This window comes from Pieris napi, chromosome 9 (genome assembly GCF_905475465.1).
Source record: "Pieris napi chromosome 9, ilPieNapi1.2, whole genome shotgun sequence".
NCBI classification, from domain to species: domain Eukaryota; kingdom Metazoa; phylum Arthropoda; class Insecta; order Lepidoptera; family Pieridae; genus Pieris; species Pieris napi.
The window spans coordinates 11,387,376-11,403,371 of NC_062242.1; the positions used below are offsets into that span (position 1 = coordinate 11,387,376).

A 15,996-nucleotide genomic window follows, 5' to 3' on the forward strand; every position below is an offset into this window, starting at 1 on the left:
GCACTTGAGGGTGACCTAGTAAATGTTATTGTTTCAAGAGCTGTCTTGAAAAAATAAGTTTATTTCTTAATTCTTACAAAATTTGATGTATGTAAAAGTTCCGGAATAAATCTTTTTTTCCTATTCCTTTATACGAGTCCCTTTCTGTGCACCTAATAAAATAAGGTCACTATTATCTATAAAACTAACAGACTACGACACAGCTGATGTTAGCTCATAGCTGATTGTTGTCATTTTAGAATTTAGACCATTTTAAGAAAAAACTATTTCAGAAATAAATTAATTCATCGCTATTTATTTGTGCTCATATTCATCTTTATTGGAACTGATTGTTATCTTAAATTTTATCTTCCTCATACGCAATTATACAGAAATCTATCCAATATCTGTGATTGGTTTTAATTATTTTATTACAACTTAATCATGTCCAATAATTGTGTAGTAGTAAGCGGTCTCCCAAAAAATGTAAGTTAATTCGTAATATTGATTATAATATTGATTATCTGTAACAAATCAAATCATTAAAACGTACGTTAACCAGGTAAAGAGGCAGAAAATGGTCCATTTTTTGAGAAGTTACGTTTTCAAAAAGCCGCCATTACAATTCTGGATCGAGTCGATGAGTTCAGGATCTAATAACTCAAAAGACATGTTAATTCGCTTTGAAACAGAAGCGGCTGCAGATTTTGCTGCAAGAACTCTACAGGATTATCCTTATCAGCACACAGATCAAGATATATACAAGTTAAAATGCTGGATAAAGAATAATCCAGATAATACTAGCGATCCACAAGAATTTGCTGAAGATGTGAAAATTGAGAGGGACGTAATGCCAGTTGAATTTCAGAGACCTTACTCTCCAGTAAGAGAAAGGGATAGGAGCCCTCACTTGCGCGAGGAACTAACAAAACTTGAGGTACTTAAAGGGTTGTATAAAGTTTGGCCACTTACCTCTATGTACTACGCTAGACTGGTACAAGATCCCAAACTCTGGTGCTGATTTGAAAATTGCCATAGTAGTGCTGGCAGCAATGACTAGTGTACTTGAAAGTATTTTGCAGATGATTTAAACAATAATGAAAAAATATCAACATTATATATATATATATATATAGAGAAAGGAGTTAAAATGAACTGTTTGCACAAATATAAATTTAAAAAAATTAACATATTTTCACCTGCATTATTGCACTTGTACCTGCATTATATTAAATATGAATTTTAATTTTTAAAGAGGTTCAACTTAAATTAATTTTACATCTAGCTGATATCATTACCTTATTAATGTACTATATATTATACTAATAGTACAAAACTCCGTCTTGTAGTACTGGGCAATTTTATTATTATTATTTAATATTTGTTTGCAATTTTCTATGAAACAGTAGTATTAGTTGATACAAGTATTAATTTCTTGTGCCAATTTTAAAGTATCATATACTAAATACATATATAATAAAATTAAATGTTAGCTATATACATATAGCTAACATTTAATTTTAAATAGCTAGTCCAGCGTATAAAATACAGGTCAGTGAGTTTCACTTGTTACTTTAAAAAAGGTAGTAAAAAGTAGTTAATATTATATTTAGTGGAAGTCTCTTTATTAATTCATTAAAACTTTAATTTGTTTTTTTTAAGTTGGAGATTGAACTGACAAACAAGAAGCGTATGCTTCTGGAGGCAGAAAGGAACCTATTACTGGAACAAAAGCGGCTAGAAATGCTACAAGTAAGTCCTTACTTAGTTTGCTTAGTAGTATTCATGAATTTTGGTACAAAACAAATCAATGTTAGTAAAAAATTCATGAGCTGACTATTATCATTAGGAAATTATATACATATTAATTTAAGTACCTGATTTAATCAAGTATGTTAAAAGGTCATAAATTGTTTTTAATTAATCAATGCATCCCAAATCAAATTACATTTCTGGGAAAAAATGTTTCACAGAAGTCAGGAACACCTGATTTACCCGTGGAGGATTCAACACAATCCTCCACTAGCAGTGCACTTCTCACTGTACCTCCAAAAAAACGAGAGCGGAAGCGGCCACAAGACCAAACTCCTCACTCAAGAGAGCCATCAAAAAACCTATACTGGCCTTCCAAAATTCTAATGAAGGATATGCTTCACTGTGTTAGAAGGAATGTAAATCCGGACCAAATACCTTTATTCAATGCTTTATTGCGAAATGTGGTCAGAAAACGCTTAACTGATATCTTAGGTGATGAACCTAATCAGAATACTAAGAAATGCATATCCATGTACCGAATGTTATATCCGAGAGATGTAGACGAAGATTTTGTTATAACCCTGAAAAATTTGATGTTGCAAGGCCAGTTGCCTCCAGAACTTCAGGGTCCTTGTCTCCAATCAGGTATTTTTTATGACAAAAATTTATGGTGCATTCACTTTGATGAAGTTGTGGTAATGTGAAGTAGCTCAAAAGCCCATTTGTTAACAGCAAGGAACCATGCTCCCATAGTTTGTATAGTATATTTTGGCCATAATGAGCTTCAAATTCTTTTGGTATGCAGATTTTGTATTACTCCTTATTTACTCATCAGCTCATGGCTCATCTCCTATGGGGATTGGGGGTAAAATGAGGTAGATGGGAGATAATACTTGATAAGCTTGCTGCCATAAAAACGTATCTAACGAGGCTAGGCCAGATTATATGCTATAAAATATTGTTAGGGAGACTTTGAATAGAATATGGCATGTCATTGATAAGAAATTCTCCGCCTCATTGCTGTTTAGGTTAATTGAGCTAACACATTTCACAATATCAATTAAAAAATTGCAATAGCAAATTTTATTTACTTTGAAACCCTTGCAGTTAGGCTTTCCTAGACATATATTGGACAAGAATTTGTTTATTGAAATTAATTTGTGTGTTGATTTGCAGGCACTTCTAATGTTAACATAACAAACACAAGTAACAACATAGATCCAGCCGACTTACCAATTTCAGAACTAAGCAAAGACCTTGATGATTGGACTGAGGATACTACTGCAAGTGATACTTAGTAATGTTTCTGAATAAGTTGGCCAGAGTCATTAGATTTGCAGAAGTGTTTGGTCGGTCTCGCCCCACTAACAGAACATGTGCATCCCCAGCACACATCTCTGACCATGCCGAGACCATTACAACTAAATAGCTACTGCTAAATTAAGTGAAAGCAATTTTTTTATACAAACAACATATGTTATCTTATTTTGTTATAAGTTGAAAAGTTTATACTTCAGTTTCCGGCATCTTAAATAATATATACTATCTTCTACATTAGAAAAAGTTTTTATTAAATACATTGGCATAAAATATTTTATTTCAATACCCAATATTTTAAAGTGGAACTTTAGGTGAAAACATTTCCGAATAAATAAGTAGATATTAATTATTCCATAAACATAGTTTTTATTGTAATTTTTTACACAAGTAGGTGATCAGACCTATCCTGTAAGAATCCGGACGCGACCACCAAGGCGTTTGAAACAGTCGTGATGCAACTTTGTATGTACCTATGTGGTTAAAGCTCACCCTGCTCTGCGTAGAGGGTGCGTCTTGCGAACTCAGAGTACAAAAAATATGACCTCCGACTCTCCGTATCCATATTATTACCCGGATGGACCCGTAAGATACCTAAATAAAAAACTGATATAGCCAGCAGTTAAATATATAACACCTAGTACCTACGTCTCTTATAGAGAACGGGGGAATATATTTTGTACTCGCTCTAACATAATGTTAGTATTGAGTATCTAATCGTATCGCATGCAATATCTAAAAAACAAACAAGTATCTTGGTAATCATACGAATGGAAGCAAAACAGATCCACTGCCAAGAAACTGCACCATACCTGCTATCCTGAGAACATGTTTACGAGTTAAAGACCCGAGGTTATAAAATTATAGAAGCGGTTAATAAACTAAATTGAAGCAATGTAAGGAGCCTCTAGTCCATGTTGACCTTCCCTAAAGAAGAGAACATAAAAATCGAATCTTTCGAATTCGTTTTCTGAAAACAGCAACAACAGCCAATCATAATAGAATCAAAGCTAGATTGAATACTTAGGTTTAACCTAAATACATTTATTAGCCCTCTTTACGATACATAAGAGAGGATTCTGGAACAAGGTACTCCTTGACAAACACCATGGGGCTAGTGTGTACTCAAAAAGAAGACGCCTTTTGAGCTGGTGTAGGTTTGGAAACTATAAGTGTAGTGCTAATAAAACTGAAAAGCTTTAATGCAAGTGAACACTATAAATGTTAATTCTAGGTAAATAGGATAGTTCAATAAAGACACTAACGAGTAGACTTTAAATAAAGTCAAAAACAACACTACTATTTTAAGTTATACTGTTTATTAGCTTAAATAGGCTAGATTACAGTATAAAAACTTAAAAATTAAGTCAAATCTACTCATAGAAACATATATTACTTAGGTATACAAAATATGTTTTATTTATTTTTACGAAGTTACACTTTGGAATATAATTTAAAAATCTTCCAAATCATCTTCATCTATGTCATCAGCTATACCATCTTCAATGTTTGCGACCTTATCACTGTTCCTAACTTTTTCATTATCCACATCCTCTATTAAGGGTGGTGAATCCTGTTTTTCATCATCTTTTTCAACAATTGTATCAGTAATAGTATATTTATCTTGTTCTGTTTCCCCATCCCTAATTACGACTCCCGTACTAAGATTTTGATCACTAATTATTACGTCATCCTTTTCAAATGTATTAGTAACATCCTTGCTCTGATCACAACTTTTGGTTCCATTTTGAATGTTTTCCATTTGTTTACCCTTTTCTTTATCATTTCCATACTTATCTATATTAGCAGCTTCAACCGAGTTGGAAATATTTTCCTCTCTTTTATCTTCGTTGGTTTCAATTATCTTGTGACCTGAGTTTTGGCTGCACGTTTGAATATCCGTATGGATTTTATCTACATCGATAATTTCCTCGTCAGGCTCTAGCAAAACAACGTCTGTGTCATTTAAGATATCCTGTTGACACTCAGCTATATCATTATTGAGTTTTTCATCATCATCATCATCATCATCATCAGATTCTGATTCGGATTGTTCGACGATCATTTCACCTTTCTTTAACGAAGACTTCTTTGGATTTACAACCAAGTGTAAGGGTTTAAAAGTGAGTGTTATGTCACCTGAGAAGAAAATTAATGTAATTTATTTTATTAAACTAGTTTAGTCTCGCTTCTCTTCCCATCTACCTACACTGGAATTTATCATAAAAACTCGTAACTTTGGATAACATCTTTACGTTCAATGCAATCAATTAACAACTTAAAACAATTATTGTTTTATCAGGTTTGTGTATTACCAATTTTATTTACCAAAATTACAAGCGACGGAGGCAAAACATCAAATTTACTTTTAAAACTTACCAATTGTTTTTGTTTTTTGTCTGCATAAATTGTCAAATCCTTTATATGTACTACATTGAACAACAAGCATTTTCTTGCGGTCCGAATTCTTCAAGCTAATAACGTCATACTGTTTCAAGAAAACCTCTAAAGATTCTCGTTTTGGTTTTTTCGGCTTGTAGAATATACGCACACCTAAATGCCTTTTAACGTTAAGTATACGGTTGGTCAAGTGCATCCTTAAGAGCTGAAAAAAAAAACATGTTAATTTTCCCAATTTGTGTATAATAATTGTTGTTAATTCAAATACATATATCAAAAAATTTAAAGTTAAAGATTAAAGAAAGCAGAGCCACAATTATAGAAAAAAACATTAAAAAACGTGAGAACTATAACTTAATATTAATAATAATAATTAAAAATTCATAAAAAGAAAATTAAAAAAAGGGTGCGTGTAAGTTATACTTCTTTGGCATTATTAAAAATATGTTTTGATTGCATGCAAATAATTAATTACAATTAAATAAACAAAGACTGGAAAAGGAGTCATTATAGTCAATAAAGTTCAATTTAATTTCAATTTACATTTGAAAAATTAAATAAATAAATATTTATATAGTTTTTCAATAATAGCATCTTCCGTGGGCATAAAGAAGTATAACTTCAAAAAATACCTTTTTAATTTCGGATACAGCGCCCTGCCAAAATTTACTGTTAGACACACCTAGTTCTTTGTCAACTTCCTTACAACATTCAGTTGCCTGAAAAAAAAAAAGTAATGCGGCTGTGACAAAATTGATCTGAAGCGAGTTCCCACACTGGGGAGTGTGTGGCTACAGTTCTTCCATGGTAGATGTTAAAACAAAAGGAAATGATAATATGTATGTTTGATCTTTTATATTTGAAAAAAAAAGTACATATTCAAGAGTTAAAAATGCGAACTACCATCAGTTTAAGAAATCGATATTTTGAATACGATAGTTTATATACCCATTAAAAACTTTAAAGCGTGTCTCTCATACATCAAAGACAATGTTTGTTTTATATACAATTATTACAGATAATACAAGTATTTTCAGAAGTAAACTTGTCACCCTAACGAAATCTGATTTATATGCAAAAAATTTAACTTACCATATTCTCTATCTCGTTCGTATGATCCTTGACTATTGATTTATACGGTTCAGACAAATCCAATATCACACCAAGTTTCTCGGCCTGCTTTTGTTCTGTGAATTTTTAGTAAAACGTTAAAAACTAAACATTAAACTTATAAAACAAAGGACTTCGCTATCAAATTTGGATGGTTTTTGTTAATCCCAAAATTGATTGATCAAAATTTTCATCCTTGCTACTCAAAAAGGTTAAATTACATGTTCGCAACAAAATAATTAACTTTTTTTTAATAATAATAATTCAATAGCGCTTAGTTAGTTAGCCTTCTGTGTAGAAAGAAAAAAAAAGGAAAACTTTATTATTTACAATAACAGAATACACTAGGATTCCCTGTGCCATACTGGTACAAATGACCCACTATTTTCCGGTCTATTACTAGGAGATTTTTTTCTATATTAAGGGCATTGGATTCCGTCTATAGAAAACACGAAAATTTTTCTCGTAAGAATAAAAATTGTACTCACGTTTAAAAAGATTCTTATCTGAAAAAAAAACAAAATATAAGTAAACACATATACAGTTCCTAAGTACCTTCATTTAATCAAGGAAAATAAATAATTTGGAATGGTACCATAAAATTGTCTGGGTGATTCCTAGTTAATATTTGTGTCGTATTGGCAAGCATAACAGCCTATTTAAATCAAAATCAAAATGTAACCCTTGCCAAGATACTACGATGAAGTCCCATAATTTCTGATGAATGATCATCCATCATATTTGAAGCAATAAACGTTTATTTTTATTAAAATTTGATAATCATTAAATCTTACCATTAAGAGGGTACTTGGGTAGTTTAATATCAGCTACGACCCGTGTCGGTGTTTTTGACAGTAGGTTCACGTTTGCTGAAATTGTGAAAAATATTACATCACATAATAATAATAATTTATTTCATGAAGAACATATACGTAGATGGTTCCAGAATTCACTGGCCTGATAAAGACCAAATAAATAATCGATTGGTCCCTTGGTCTTTTCCTTTCTACATGCACAGTAAAATTTTGGATGAAAAAGTTCCCCGGGGAGCAACCGTCGAAGACATCAACCATGAAGGACGGTGTGGAAGTGTTGACAACTTAAACTATTGCTCAGATAGAACAGGATTAGATATTTGAAAGAAACGGTTGTATTGTACCGTTTCATTTTTTTAAATTTGTGTGTCCATAAATACTGTTGCATTAAAACTTTTTTTTTTTTTCAACTTTTTAAGTATTTTGAATTTGGAACACATAAATTATTTTATAAACTTCTTTCGATTTTGCGCCATTATCGGGGCGGCCGCGTGCTGTTTAAATTACAAAGGCGAATGCTACACGCTCGATATTTATCGTGATATTTATCTTGTATTTTTTTAGTATACTACACACTCGATACGAATCGCGTCAGTACGACGGTAAATTTCATTGAGTACACTCGTACGTTTCGTGTTATAATAATGAGTAACAATATTAAGAAAGCTTGCGTTGCTATTATATTAGCGATAGCATTGAAAAAACGTATAAAGCGAAAGAAATGGGCGAAACATTGGTTTCAAGATAGAGAATAATATACACATCTGAATTTATTAAATCAAATTACCCTATCAATCGGCTTTTCATTTTTATTAAAAAATTTCAGCATATGAAATACCCAAGACTTTGGATTGTATACATTTTCAGCTGCAGCACCCGATCGCTTCGAATCTGTTATTTTATTTAATTCTTTTCTATAGTTCGATTTTAATGAATTGATCTTGGCAATCACGTCTTTAGCTGTCGCGCCTGGTTTAATTTTCTTAAAAATTTGAAGCAGCTGCTCATACGCATTCGCCCTTTTCACTTTATTAATTATGTTTGCATTTGAGCTGTCCCATATCTCAGGTAGTGTTTCTAATACAAGTATAAATTCTTTCATTAAAAGTGTTTTTGGTCGTTTGTTTGAAGTGCGCTGGGCGCCGACTCAATATGCGCGTCCTCTTCCATCGCTGGCAGAATTAATTGTGACGCGATAAATATCGACCAGAGACTAGACGCTCGATATTTATCGACGATAATTGATACGGATCGTGGATTTTTATATTTCTAGAAATCCAGCGATCCGTATCACGTATCGTGATACGCCTGTACTACACATCGTGATTCTGGATCACGATCCAAATATCACGATAAATATCGAGCGTGTAGCATTCGCCAAAGACTGTTAAAGCCAGAATTGGCAATTTCGAATAGAATATTTTTTTTATTTTTTGCAGAGACAAAGTGACGTCGAGGTGATAATATGAGTTTCATTTATCACTCGATGATGAATATTGCCGAACAGTTTTCCGAAAAAGAACCTACTTAATATAAGGAGCTGGTATTGAAGAACATCCACCCAGAGATAATAATGCACGTTTAGGCAAAAAAAAGCTTACTGCTATTTCGTACCATGAACGCATAACACGGAAGGCAACGTAATCCCATGACTGAAGCTGGCCAGCGGCCAAGTGACTACCAAATCAGGTTCAAAAATACATTTTACATTTTAAACCTGTAATATGACGTTACTTTTGTAAGTAGACAACGTCACGGGCAATAGCCAATTGCAAGTCAGCGAGAGTCACTTGGTACAAATTAAACCATGATAAGTTCCGCTTAAGTTTACCTGAACGGAAACCTTATTCCGTTCGCGGTCAGAGCCCAATACTCCTATGCAGGGCGGAAGGGCGCTTTATGGACGTATAAGAGGAGCGCTTTTAGACATTACGCACACTACCCTACCGAACATACGGATATTAGGCTAATTGTGTATTTAACTGGTGAATATATCTTCACGTTAATGCAAAGTCGATTCTTACTGTTAAATACAGTACAAATGATAACCGAATAGATAATATTATTTTCAAGTGTTCACACTTGAAAATCTTAACTTAAGGCGGATTTATATTTGTCTGACGTGTGGGGCGAAATTCGCCTTCCAACGAAGCGATTTCGTTTCGAAGCGGCGGCTTTTTGGTGTAACGCCACCATCACGACACGACAGAACATTTTGCGCTAGTACTGATCTGCCGCGTCAGAATCGTTCGTTTCCAAGAGCTGGCGCTGTATTAATCCATACTGTCCAAAGTCACCACGAATGACTTTAAACGCTAGACAGATAAATATAAATCCACCTTTGCTTTCCTTTAAAATAAAATGTCTGATGTTATTTCATTATAACTGCGAAATAACATCAGGGAATAAATACCTGGCGGAGTTTTCTTATTCTGTGTCACCGGTTTGCTGCTATGCGGGGTCTTAGTTGGCACAAAACTCGGGCAGGTCGTCACAGGTTCAGATACGTTTGGAGTCTGAGCTTGAGGAGCTACCACAGTTGCATCATCAGACTTCACACTGTCGGATGATGGCTTTCCGAATTTCGTTTTACTCTCTGATATCTCTCGAATGGCTTCATAAAGCTCATTATTTTGAGCAGGGTTGAAGTTTTTGTTGTATTCAGTTATTATCTCATCCATTGTATTCGCTAAGTGATTGCCGTATACCATATTAATACGATTCAGGATGCATTTCTTCAGTTCAACAAAAATGACACGATTCTCTTTGGGACATTTCCCTGCAGACTCTAATACTTGCTTTGCCACGCTTGACGAAACTTGTTGTACCCAAGTGGAATGTCTGTTCAGTCTCTTAGGCAAAGATGTTGGAGCGGTCATTTTTGTAGAAACTATTGTATTCGGTTTAATTTTTTTATAAGGCTCTACCGTTGATGGACGTACGTTAAGCTTTTCCTCTTGATAATCATATTTCCGTTTCAGAGTGTTATCTTGGTAGGATTTACGTGGCTGGGTAGTATTTCTATCTTGGTTATTCGTTTGACTTTTGTGTATATGACCAAAACTATCTGATGCACGCTGCGAAGACGCATTAAACTTGTTACTTGAGTTTGAGCGTTTAAGGATCTGTTTATTCTTTTTAAATTCCTCTTTTATTGACGAGGAATTTTTAAACTGTTCATTTTTTACTGAAACTATTAATGGTTCATGCACGTTTTGGTTATTAGACTCCCACTCTCGTTGATTGCGTACGTGAGTATCCCATCGAGATTCACGTAAATTGTCGGTATCTGCTTTAACATAGTTGCGATTACGAGCTGAATCGTGGCAACTGAAAGTGGGTCGGGCATCTTGATCCCGATGTTTATCACGACTTGTATTATGATCAGGATGTTCAAAACGATCACGATTTTCATGGCGATCACGATTCGCATCGCGATCACGATTTCCGTCGCGATCACGAATTTCACAGCGATCACGATTTTCGTCGCGACGACGATTTCCGTCGCGATCACGAATTACGTCGCGATCACGATTTGTATCGCGATCAAGATTTCCGTCGCGATCACGATTTCTGTCGCGATCCCGATTTTCGTCGCGATCCCGATTTCCGTCGCGATCTCTATTTCCGTTGCGATCACGATTTATGTCGCGATCACGAATTACGTCGCGATCACGAATTACGTCGCGATTACGAATTACGTCGCGATCACGATTTCTGTCGCGATCACGAATTACGTCGCGATCACAATTTCTGTCGCGATCCCGATTTCCGTCGTGATCACGATTTCCGTCGCGATCACGATTCGTATCGCGCACCCGATTCCCGTGGCGATCACGATTTGCATTACCAGAGCGATCAGGATTTACCCTACGATCACGATCTACTAGGGCATGATGTTCTTCATTACGTCTTCTATTGCCATTACTATGATCGCCACGATTACGATTATCATCTATTTTTCCGCTAGCATCACGATTTACGCCGCCATCTTGGTTAGTACTATAAGAAGTTTTCGACTGCGAAAACCAATTATACTCCTTATCAAAAGATGCGGCTTGAGTTATCTTTTCCGGGTAAGAAATGTTTTGATGTTGAATGTCTCCTCTTCTATCTTGTCTGACAGATGCACAAGCATCAAGTGCAAAGGCCGATGCCTTCGGACTTTTGAAGGACTGTTGTTGGTAAAAAGGAATATTATTTTGATAAGTCCCAATATTTGCAGACCACTGCACTTGATCTTGCTCTGAAGTCATTGTAGGAGCCTGCGAATTAATATTTATGATATAAACAATAATATTAGATGTAAAATAATATGCTGCATCTGTTTAACAAGATGCTCGATGAAATCCTGTCTTTTGTTTATTATATAAACTTGATTCTTATTTCAATGCTTTTGGATTTTTTCATATCAATGAAAATACTTTGCTTCCATATGTGCTTGCAACAGACTAGTTGCCTTTTTATTCAGAAGCAAAATAAGTCAACACAACCGTATAAAAGCCATAATTGACTGAGAGCCTTTAAACCAGTTAGTATCTTATCATCTGAATCAAACCACACATGACACAACCAACTGGCGTGATGGTAAATACACATTTTCAAAAATTTTACAAAAATCTAGCACATGACAAGATATTCTTACATTCCAGCTTACCTCAGACCTGGCTGCATTCTTATTATTTACAAGTGTGAATTTTGTCTTCTATATAATTATAACAAAACAAATAGTAGCTGTAGTATATAATTTATAATATTATATATATAATATAATTTACTTTACAATTAGATAATACACTTGCATACGGCTAATTTATTTCTTTTTTGGTATATTTCACATGCATGGTAAAAAAACCTCTGTCTAACGTTAAAAATTATTTACTAAATTATCAATTTTTAATACATACCACTTTTGGCTGTGTAGCACTTTTCTGTGCAATCGAAAAGTCTGGACAAGGTGGTCCAACTCTATCATAAACTGATGTTCTTTGATCATACTGGTTCATTACATCCTAGAACAAACAAATGTTTTTATTTACATATTACGGAATAAATACTTATAGTAATTAATGATAAAAAGGTGCATGTTTTAATTATCCCTAATTTAAGAAAAAGATGATTGTAGTTATTTTTTTGTGAATGAGCTGTATCTAGTATAACAGTAAAAGTTTCATTTTAGCAATTATTGTATTGTGGTATATGAAATGACCATGATAAATATAATGTCATTCAAAAATAGCTATAGAAGACATACAATGGGATATCCTGTGTATAAGCAAGATGAGAAGTATAGTAAAAAAAAAATATTAAAAAACATACCAGTATTTGTTGTGGAGCACTTTTCTGTGCAATCGAAAAATCTTCAGAAGGTGGTCCTATTCTGTCATAAATCGATGTTCTTTGATCATACTGGCTAGTTACAGGCTGATTAAAAACAAACAAATGTTTTATATACATATTACGTTTACGTACAACTTATAGTAATTAATGATGAAAATTTTCATTTTTTAATAATCCCTAAAATAAAGAAAGTGACATGTTGAAAAGAAAGTTGATTTGATTGATTTTTTGTTAGTGAGCTGTATCTAGTATAACAGCAAGTTTTATTCTGGCAATTATTGAAATATGGTATATGAAATATTATAGACCATGATAAATATATATTTAATTTCCACAGAAGGGACAGGACTCACATAACTATTCATCTGCTGGTAATTATAGTGATTAAGTTGCTGTTGTTGCATACTCCATGGTAATTGGTTGTTCCAGGAATTCACTCTAGTCTGGTCAGTGGGAAAATTATTTAGCTGCTGGCTTTGAATCTCCTAAAATTATGACTCAATGTGTTTAAGAATACAGGTGATCCTACTGATGCACAAAAGCTTAATAAGCAAATTTAATCAATTATATTTAATTTAAAAGAATAACTCTTACCCCTGATTTACCGACAGTCGTCACATGCAAAATATGCCCTGAAAGGTAGTAACCATTCAAATTTTTCATGACCTGGTTACCCTCTATATCATTTGCTAAGCCAACACGAACTTTCTTCAAACCATTCCCATCAGGTACTAAATTATCCAAAATAAAGTCCGTAATTTTACATTCTTGTATAATTACCGCTCTAAGATCTTGAGATTTGGTCTGCAAATAAAGTGGAAAGTAATAAGTAAAGTCACCGAGTAACATGATAATTATTAAAATTAAACTTACGTTTGTTGGCAGACCATGGATTGTTATCATCATTTTTATTATAAAACGTATCAATTATTTGCTAAAATAAGAAGAATTAATAATTAATATAGGAATTGAAGTAATCTATAAAGTATAAACATAATTTGAAATATTGTAATATGTCATAGATTATATATACCACCTGCGGCGACACAGTATACACTACACAGGCATCAGACTATAATCTATATGATAGAACACATAGTATAGTCCTTTTCATGAAAGAAGTCCCCCAGACGCGGCGCTGCAATCGCATGACGTAATGTTGCCATTTATGAGTAAAAAATTTACCTATTTTATTTACATTTACCAGATGTAATTTATCAAATAATATTATTTTCTGCATACTTCGATGAAACAATATTTCTATTATGTAAAAAAGTATATTTTTATTTACTTATATTAGCGGTGTTCTACTTACAGGGAAAAGATGAGAAAATAGGGTAAAGAAAAGCAATACAATTTTTTATTCAGAGTTTTATTGCATAATTGTTGGGTTACAATTTTTTTCGAAGTACACGCCACCTTCGTTAGTAATTCTTGTTACAGTTTTCTCTGACACACCTGCAATTAAATTATGAACAATTAAAAATAATAGTAACTTTAAGTTTATAATGCATATGTTAATATATGTTTTAATTTCAGTTACCTAGTTTTATCACGTTATGTATTTATTCATAAAAGTCCCACCAATACAGCAAAAAATTATTAAATGGCAACTCTAAAAAGTACCTGTTATGGCGGCAACTCTCTTCCGAACATTGTTTAGTGGTATTAAAACACCTTGATTCTTATGTTCCGCTTCACAGAACTCTTTCACCTTTAATATCATTTCTCGAGCCGAACTTTATACAACTTTTGGCATTGTAGTCAATCTTTAAAATGCACTAAGCTAGTTAAAAATTCACAAAAATCTACCACAACAAACGAACTTGATAACATGGACGAATGACAGCATTGCCGATCTGTCAAATTTAGTTCCAAAAATCACCGCGGGACTTCTTTCATGAAAAGCACTATACTAAGTAATTATAAAAAAAAAAAAAAAACATAGTACTAAGTCAGAGTCAAGGCCCAAGGGTGTAGAGCAGTGATTCCTACACAAATTTTGATACATTTTAAATTAATAATCGAACCCAACCAACAAACTATACTATAGTCCTTTTCATGAAAGAAGTCCCCCAGACGCGGCGCTGCAATCGCATAACGTAATGTTGCCAATAATGAGTAAAAAATTTACCTATTTTATTTAATAATAATAATAGCAGATGTAATTTATCAAATAATATTATTTTCTGCATAGTTCGATGAAACAATATTTCTGTTATGTAAAAAGTATATTTTCATTTACTTATATTAGCGATGTTCTACCTACTTACAGGGAAAAGATGAGAAAATAGGGTACAGAAAAGCAATACAATTTTTTATTCAGAGTTTTATTGCATAATTGTTGGTTTACAATTTTTTTCGAAGTACATGCCGCTATTATACCTTCGTTTATAATTCTTGTTACAGTTTTCTCTGACACACCTGCAATTGAATTATGAACAATTAAAAATAATAGTAACTTTAAGATTATAATGCTTATGTAATATGTATATGTTTTAATTTCAGTTACCTAGTTTCATCACGTTATGTATTTATTCAATTTTGTCGCAAAAACGAATTTATATCATAAAAGTCCCATCAATACAGCAAAAAATTATTAAATGGCAACTCTAAAAAGTACCCGTTATGGCGCCAACTCTCTTCCGAACATTGTTTAGTGGTATTAAAACACCTTGATTCTTATGTTCCGCTTCACAGAACTCTTTCACCTTTAATATCATTTCTCGAGCCGAACTTTTTACAACTTTTGGCATCGTAATCAATCTTTAAAATGCACTAAGCTAGTTAAAAATTCACAAAAATCTACCACAACAAACGAACTTCATAACATCGACGAATGACAACATTGCCGACCTGTCAAATTTAGTTCCAAAAATCGCCGCGGGACTTCTTTCATGGAAAGCACTATACATATAAACTCCAATCACAGCTATAGCTCATACATAGATAGTACAATAAGGTCTAAAAACAATGAATGAAAAGAAAATGAGAAAAAAGAAAAAAATATTTATGCCTAATGAAATATAAAAAAATTTAGCGTTATACTTTAACGAATTTAAGGTACTATTTTATACAACTTTACTACCTGTTACCTGCCCAAGTAACCACTACCCAAACTCTATAGTCCCTGGTCGTACCTACCTGTATAGGGGACGCGCACAGAAGAACTTTCAGCTTTTATTAAATAACGAAGGTCTGGCCGTCCTGGGCTCTTAGGCTAGGCGGAGAAACACTGTTTTTTCAACATTGTCTATACATTAAATGGACGTTGACTTTC

General features: G+C 33.3%; 2 protein-coding genes across 4 annotated transcripts; one reads left to right on the forward strand and one right to left on the reverse strand.

Annotated features, from left to right (window-relative positions):
• The first annotated feature begins 35 nt into the window (after positions 1 to 35).
• On the forward strand, positions 36 to 3,324 carry LOC125052688. Of its 3 annotated transcripts, XM_047653667.1 has the most exons (5): positions 76 to 465; positions 542 to 916; positions 1,642 to 1,731; positions 1,953 to 2,379; positions 2,911 to 3,324. In XM_047653667.1, exons 1-5 carry the CDS (start codon positions 424 to 426, stop codon positions 3,030 to 3,032), a joined length of 1,056 nt encoding a protein of 351 aa, XP_047509623.1. In that variant the 5' UTR covers positions 76 to 423; the 3' UTR covers positions 3,033 to 3,324. The 3 variants fall into 3 exon arrangements, with proteins under 3 accessions (XP_047509624.1, XP_047509623.1, XP_047509625.1); XM_047653668.1 differs by lacking the exon at positions 542 to 916 and having other exon boundaries at positions 36 to 465; XM_047653669.1 differs by lacking the exon at positions 1,953 to 2,379 and having other exon boundaries at positions 126 to 465.
• A 1,029-nt stretch (positions 3,325 to 4,353) lies between these two features.
• On the reverse strand, positions 4,354 to 13,776 carry LOC125052686. The gene is made up of 12 exons (XM_047653662.1): positions 13,590 to 13,776; positions 13,311 to 13,520; positions 13,070 to 13,201; positions 12,696 to 12,800; positions 12,284 to 12,388; positions 9,790 to 11,641; positions 7,356 to 7,430; positions 7,050 to 7,067; positions 6,544 to 6,638; positions 6,084 to 6,170; positions 5,431 to 5,656; positions 4,354 to 5,190 (listed from the first exon to the last, which is right to left on the reverse strand). Exons 1-12 carry the CDS (start codon positions 13,620 to 13,622, stop codon positions 4,505 to 4,507), a joined length of 3,624 nt encoding a protein of 1,207 aa, XP_047509618.1. The 5' UTR covers positions 13,623 to 13,776; the 3' UTR covers positions 4,354 to 4,504.
• Between the last annotated feature and the right edge of the window lie 2,220 nt (positions 13,777 to 15,996).